This window comes from Quercus robur, chromosome 12 (assembly GCF_932294415.1).
Source record: "Quercus robur chromosome 12, dhQueRobu3.1, whole genome shotgun sequence".
Classification (NCBI taxonomy): domain Eukaryota; kingdom Viridiplantae; phylum Streptophyta; class Magnoliopsida; order Fagales; family Fagaceae; genus Quercus; species Quercus robur.
The window spans coordinates 15,920,746-15,928,192 of NC_065545.1; the positions used below are offsets into that span (position 1 = coordinate 15,920,746).

At 41.8% G+C, this 7,447-nt stretch overlaps 1 protein-coding gene across 1 annotated transcript; it reads left to right on the top strand.

Moving 5' to 3' along the window:
* The first annotated feature begins 3,235 nt into the window (after positions 1-3,235).
* LOC126708193 (uncharacterized) lies at positions 3,236-4,471 on the top strand. The gene is made up of 2 exons (XM_050407999.1): positions 3,236-3,658; positions 3,752-4,471. The coding sequence occupies exons 1-2, from the start codon at positions 3,236-3,238 to the stop codon at positions 4,469-4,471; spliced, it is 1,143 nt and encodes a 380-aa protein (XP_050263956.1).
* Positions 4,472-7,447: the final 2,976 nt, after the last annotated feature.

Genomic DNA, 7,447 nt, shown 5'->3' on the forward strand with positions numbered 1-7,447 from the left:
TCACATTGCAACTTTTAAGACTACAATGCACCTTCAAGAGGTTCCAGACGAGATTATGTGTAGAGCCTTTCCTACCACCCTCAAAGGACCAGCGCGAGTGTGGTTCAGTAAGATCCCTCCTAACACAATGAGTTCTTTCGAAGAGTTGTGTAAGTTGTTTGTCAATAATTTAATTGGAGGTCAAAGGTACAAACGTTCCTCGTCTAGCCTGTTAACCATAGAAGAATGGGAGAATGGAAGTCTGCGGTCCTTCGTTACTTATTTCAATAGGGAAGCCTTGACAGTGGACGAGATGGACGACAAGTTATTGTTGGCGGCCTTCCATAATGGAGTCACAAAATTTATGAGAAAAAGCCTCAAACCATGGCCGAACTCGTCTATTCGGCCCAAAATTTTATGAATGCAGAATACGCAATTATAGCCAAGAAAAGGAAAAGAGCCGAGAGAATGGAAACTGATCGTCCGTGTCATTCAAAACAAGGTCCTCGTCCAAAGAAGGGATGGACGGGAGAAAAGAAAGACTGAGACAATAAGACAGGCCCACCGATATGGAATCAGCGGTATACGCCCTTAAACATGCCGCTTGAATAGGTTCTTATGCAAATTAAGGACGATCCTTCTTTGAAGTGGCTGGAGAAAATGAAGGGAGATCCCAACAAGCGCATTAGGAATAAGTATTGTCATTTCCACAGGGACCATGAGCATGACACAGACGAATGCTACGCATTGAAGCGGTAGATTGAAAATCTCATCAAGTAAGGAAAATTGAGAAATTTCCTTAGACGAGATCACAAGGACGAGAAGTTAAAGGGGAAGGTAGAAGAGTTATCATAGGAAGAAACTCGACAGGGCAATCTTCCAAGTCCAGAATGATGTACCTTAAGGTAGTGCAGAATGTACAACTCTCTGGACAGTCACTAAGGACGAGGACAACGGACGAATAGGCTGTAACATTCACAGACGAGGATGTTGAAAGAGTTCACCACCCCCATGACAATGCCATCGTCATCACTTTACTTATTGCAGACTATACGACCAGAAGGGTGTTGATGGACAATGGAAGTTCTGTAGACATCTTGTATTACCCAGCATTTCAGCAAATGAGACTTGGACTCGATCAACTTCGTCCAGTGAATTCGCCTTTAGTAGGGTTTGAAGGAATGAAAGTGCACCCTGTAGGCACTATTACATTGTCTGTGGTGGTGGGGGCATACCCGCAATAGGTAACCAAGAACGTGAATTTCCTTGTGGTAGACTGTTTGTGCTCCTATAATGCCATAATTGGAAGACCAGCTTTAAACAGTTGGAAAGTAGTTATGTCTACTTATCACCTGTCAGTCAAGTTTTCTATGGAGTATGGAGTAGGATAGGTACAGGGAGACCAACTAGCAGCGAGAGAGTGCTACTTGGCCATGTTGGCCAAGGACGATCAGGTTCAGACGATGAACATTGAAGAAAGAAGAGTTATGGCAGAGCCCACTGAAGCATTAGAAAATATTTCCTCAGTCGAGAATAACCCTGAGAGGTGTACCAAGGTTGGAGCGGATTTAGAAGAAAAGACTAAGCAATATCTCGTTCGTTTCTTGAAAAAGAGTATTGATGTGTTCGCTTGGAGTCATGAGGATATGTCAGGTATAGACCCTAGTGTCATTTCCTACCGTCTAAATGTATGTCCTTCCATTAAGTCTGTACGACAGAAGAAAAGAGTGTTTGTTCCTGAGAGAGAAATTGCCATTAACAAAGAGGTTCAGAAGCTGACTGGAGCAAATTTTATTCAAGAGGTTTATTATCTAGATTGGTTGGCCAATGTAGTAATGGTCAAGAAGGCTAATGGCAAATGGAGGATATGTGTGGACTTCATCGATCTAAACAAAGCCTGCCCCAAGGATAGCTATCAATTGCCGCGTATTTATCAGTTGGTAGACTCGACTGCAGGTCATAGATTGCTATGTTTCATGGATGCTTTCTCCGGATACAATTAGATAAAGATGGACAAGGCAGACCAAGAGAAGACATCATTTATCACCAGTCAAGGCTTGTTTTGTTACAAGGTGATGCCCTTCGGGCTAAAGAATACAGGGGCAACATATCAAAGGTTGGTTAACCATATGTTTTGTCCACAGTTTAGACAAAATGTAGAAGTCTATGTAGACGATATGCTAGTGAAGAGTCTAGACGAGGAGAAGCACTTGGACGACCTATAAGAAACCGTTGATATGCTTAGGCAATACAACATGAAGTTAAATCCCAGCAAATGCACTTTCGGAGTTTCATTAGGAAAATTCCTTGGATTCATGGTTTCACATAGGGGGATCGAGGCAAATCCTGATAAAATTTAAGTGATCTTGGACATGAAGCCTCCGCGGAGTATCAAAGAAGTTCAATCTCTTACCGGACGAGTTGTTGCCCTCATCAAGTTTGTCTCTAAAGCTACTGACAAATGTTTACCATTTTTTAAGGTTCTTAAAAAGGCGTTTGAATGGATGGACGAGTGTCAGAAATCTTTTCAAGACCTGAAGACGTACCTCACTGCTACTCCTTTGCTGAGTCCATCTGTGCTGGTAGAGGAGTTGTATTTATACTTGACAGTGACTCCACATGCTGTAAGCTCAGCATTGATCCGAGAAGAAGGAAAGGTTCAGAAGCCTGTGTACTATATAAGTCGAGTGCTTAGGGGAGTGGAAGGACGATACCCGCTGATAGAAAAGTTGGCTTTTGCACTAATAACAACTTCCAGGAAGTTGAGACATTATTTCCAAGCTCATTTCATCAATGTCATGCCGGACCATCCCCTCAAGAAGGCAATGAACAAGTTGGAAACCGCAGGACAACTGATCTAATGGGCTGTTGAACTTAGTGAGTTTGACATCAGGTACCAACCAAGGAACGCAGTAAAAGCTCAAGCCCTAGCAGATTTCATTGCGAAATTCACTCCAAGTTATGATGACTAATGCGAGATGGAAGATAGTAAGAAGTGGGTCACAAGGTTCATCTACAGTATCAAACAACCAACAGTGAAGTTGAGTATGAAACCTTTCTTAAAGGGCTGCAATTGGCTAAGTCTGTGGAAGTAGAATTAGTACTTATCGTGGGAAACTCTCAATTGGTCATAAGCCAAGTAAATGGGACATATGAAACCAAGGAAGAACAAATGAGGAAATAACTTAATAGGGTGGTACGTCTTCTGAAGAAGTTTAAGAAAGCTGATTTTGTTTAAATCCCAAGGGAAGAGAACATGGAAGCAGACACCTTGGCAAAGGAAGCCTCAGCGAACGAAGCAATGGATGAGTTTGATGAAATTCAATATATGCCGAGCATAGATTTTTCGGAAGTACAGCAGATAGAAAACAAAGGAAATTGGATGACTCCAATACTGACATACCTTAAAGACGGGAAGCTTCCAGAAGAGAAGGACGAGGCCAGAAAGGTTAGGGTTAGATTAGCCAAGTACGTCTTTATAGACAAGGTACTATACAAAAGGGGCTTTTCTGAACCTTATTTAAGGTGTTTAGCCCTGGACGAGGCAAATTATGTATTGAGAGAGATTCATGAAGAAGCATGTGGTAATCACTCAGGAGCCAAAGTATTGGTTCACAAGGTCGTCCGTGCAGGATATTACTGGCCAACTATTCAAGCAAACGCAAAGGCTTATATCAAGGTGTGTGACCATTTTCAACGCTTTAACAATATTCCCCAGCAACCATCAGAGTATCTCACCCCAATGATGGCCCCATGGCCATTTGCACAATAGGGGTTAAATATCTTGGGCCCTTTTCCACTTGGAACAAGGCAGATGAAATTCTTGGTAGTTGGAATTGACTATTTCACTAAGTTGGTGGAACCAGAACCCTTAGCTAAGATCACGCAACAGAAAGTCAAGAACTTCATCTGGAAAAATATTGTGTGCAGGTTTGGAGTGCCCAGAGTACTAATATCAGACAACGGACTACAGTTTGATAACACACTTTTCAAAGACTTCTGCGAACACTTCGGCATTCAAAATTATTCCTCACCCGCCCACTCCCAAGCAAACGGTCAAGCAGAAGTAGCAAACCGATCCTTATTGAAAATCATCAAGACTCGACTTGAATGGGTAAAAGGCGTATGGCCAGACGAGCTACCAGGTGTTCTGTGGGCCTACAGGACAACAGTGAAAACCCCCATGGGGGAAACTTCTTTTAAGCTAGCCTATGGAAGTGAAGCAGTGATACCTGTAGAAGTACATATGGCCAATTACAGAGTAATGAAGTATCAAGACGAAGGTAATAAGGTACAACTCTGCCTTAACCTTGATCTAATAGACAAGGTGAGGATAGACACAAAGCAAAGGACAGCAAGGTATAAGAACCTCATGGCCAAACAATATGATGCAATGGTAAAACTTAGGCGTTTCAACATAGGAGACCTCGTCTTAAAAAGGGTCTCCTTGGCAACCAAGAACCCAGCTCATGGGAAATTGGGACCCAATTAAGAGGGACCTTCCAAGATTATCAATTGCAAAGGGCAAGGGTTCTACTATCTGGAAACCTTGGACGGGAGGAAATTGGAACATCCTTGGAGTGTTGAACACCTAAGGAGGTATTATCAGTAAAATATCAGCCTAGACAAGCATTGTCTTGGACGAGACCTAGACGAGCCAGAGTTTATTTTTCTTTTTGTTGCATGTGTTGTTAACATTATATATTATGTTTTAACTCCTTGAGAGTCTAGTAGTTTTAAATTAACTATGGACGAAGTCATGAACTTCGATGTTTGTATGAATAAGGCGCTAGCTTCTAAGCATGTGCCATACTTATGGACGATGTTTATATTATGAATGTGGTTTGAATTTTCAAATACATGTGATGTATAAATCTTACCTCCATAATTTCATACACTAAAAGGCTAAGGCCTAAGACGGGTAAATTCTCCGGACGCAGGGATGTAACGTCTATAAGCTTTCCTTAATGAGGATAAAGCAAAGTGAAATAAAGGTGTATTCATTTAATCAATGGACGAGGAAAAGCCTAATATTTGTCCAATTAATGGACGAGAGAAAAACGTGCACTCAAAAGAAAAAATCCATAAAGGAATTTGATTAACCAATCCAGTCTTTGGACGAGTGAAAACTAGCAACTTACCTCAATACGAGCAAAGAATTGTCCAACCTATGGATGAGGGACAATGCTGAACATGAACGAATTCTTATCATGGACGAGCCAAGGTTGAGATCAATACCCTGGATCCCAAAAAAGTTCGCCCATGCAACATATTTAGTAAACAAAAGAAAAATGAAGGAAACAAACTGTCATTCGTTAAAGAAAAGGGTGGACAACCTACATCCAAAAACTCTTATATAAAGTAAATATTAACAACTGTTTGAGAAACTCGTCCTAAAACGATGGACGAGATAAACGTACTTGAGTTACATTTAGTGGTCCAAAACAATGGACCAAAAAAAAAAAAAAAAGAAGAGAAATGAAAATATAAAAGCTTTGTCCTCATAGGGGGGCATCAGCATTAGGGTCGTCTTGGTTAGGTTGGGTGCTAGCATCGTCCTCAATGTTGACATTTTCTGAGCTTGTCTAAAGGAGGGAGCTTGTAGCCGCACCACCAAGGTTGAGTTTGATGGAGCTAAAGTCAACTTCAAGGAAGTTTTCCGTAGCGTCCATCCTGAAATCTTCAAACCCAGCCACATAGTTGGTATCTAGCAAGTCAGTGTATTGCTTGGACGCCTTGAACTCTGCAACTGCGTCTCCCTTTGCTTTTTCAAGAAGGGCACTCAACTCGTCATTCCTCTTTTGGAGGTGATCAAGACGAGTATCCTTCTCTATAATATCAATCTTTAGTTCCTCAACATGGTTTTGCAGCTCCTTAGCTTCTTCCTTGGCCTTAGCCGCCACCTCAACCCACTTTTTGCACTCATCCTTAACCTCCTAGATCCTCGTCTGCAACAGGATCCTCATCTTGTCCAGCTCTGTTACCTACTTGGACGCGTCAATGAACTTGGACATTGCCTACATAAATTAAAATTTTGTTAGACGAAATACATTACTGATAGCAACGAAGTTTAAAAAAAATAAAAAAAGTAAAAAATTAAAGAATTGCATACCTTGAAAAGGTCATGAACACCAGAGTGCTCAAAATCCTTCAAAGACATGTCATAACATGCCATCACATACTCATCTGTCACAACCTTCTCAAACCTTTCCCAAGCTAAATCCTCATTTCCAATAAGGTTTTAAGGTACCTGTTGAGAAGGGTGAGACGAGGTAGGTTCATTAACTATGGATGGGATCTGCACGGACGGAGGATCCTTGGGCTCTAAATCAACACCAAGAATCTGGACAGGGGGATCTTGGACGGGGAGGATAGAAGTGGAATGGACGTCCTGAGGCTTGGACGACCTATGCTTGGCCTTTTTCTCCCTACGCCTACTTGGGAGGTTCCCCAAGTCAACTCCTTGTGATAGACTTTTTCTTTTATCACCTACTGATGGACGAGGCTGGGATTGCACCCCCTACTTAACTACCTCGTCCATCACTTCTTTACCCTTGTTCTCCTTCATTGTTGCCATCCCTTAAAAAAAAAAAAATTAGAGAGAGACGTCAGTTAAAAAAAAATGGAGAAAAGAAAGATGAAATGGAAAATAAGGAAAGAAAACTTACGTCCACGGACAGTTAATTTGTGAGCAAGTGCTTCGATGGACGGCTCAAGGCCTAACCCCCAAACAGCAAGACGTCGGAGACTCACCAAAAAATGGAACGTCCTATCAGTGTATAGACGAGCCTTTTGGACTCGTTCAAGGTAGAATATGCTTAAATGAGGTCATCTAACACCTGAAAAAAGAAGGGAAAATAGAATTGTCAGATGACCATGATTGAAAATAAATATAATAAATAACAAAATGACAACTATGAGAATGCCTTCAGGATGAAGGTTCCCTAATTCTCCTGTGTAGGGAGGAAACGGGTCCTTATCAACCTCAATAGAGCGTCTAGCCCAGAAACCAGAGACGAAGAAGAACTCCGTCTTCCAATTCCTATCTGAGGTAACCAAGGACTTTATTAGTCTAAAATCTTTCCCTCTAGCTGTGAACTGATAAAAACCAAGGGATTGGTTAATTTCGGAGGGTTTATAGCAGTAGAGGAACTCGTTCACAGTAAGAGGATGATCCTCCTCAAACACCTCCCTCCATAAAACTTGCATGGAGATAATTAACCTCCAAGCATTGGGGTTGAACTGGCATATACCTAACCCCAACCTAGTGAGCAACTCCCTGGCAAAGGCATTAAGAGGCAACCTCAGACCTCCCAAAAGGTAAGCCTTATAGATGCCAACACCAAAATGAGGTTGGCAACACCACTCCCCATGCACAGGTAACCTGGGGTTTAGGTCATTAGGAATTTGATACCAAGTCTTAAGGGAGTCTAGTCTTTTCTCGTCTATCTTAGAAGCGACCCCTGTA

Coding starts and splice junctions, on each gene's coding strand:
- LOC126708193 (XM_050407999.1), top strand. CDS start 3,236: ATGGAAGCAGACACCTTGGCAAAGGAAGCCTCAGCGAACGAAGCAATG. Junction 3,659..3,751: donor ACGCAAAGGCTTATATCAAG/GTGTGTGACCAT, acceptor TTTGCACAATAG/GGGTTAAATATCTTGGGCCC.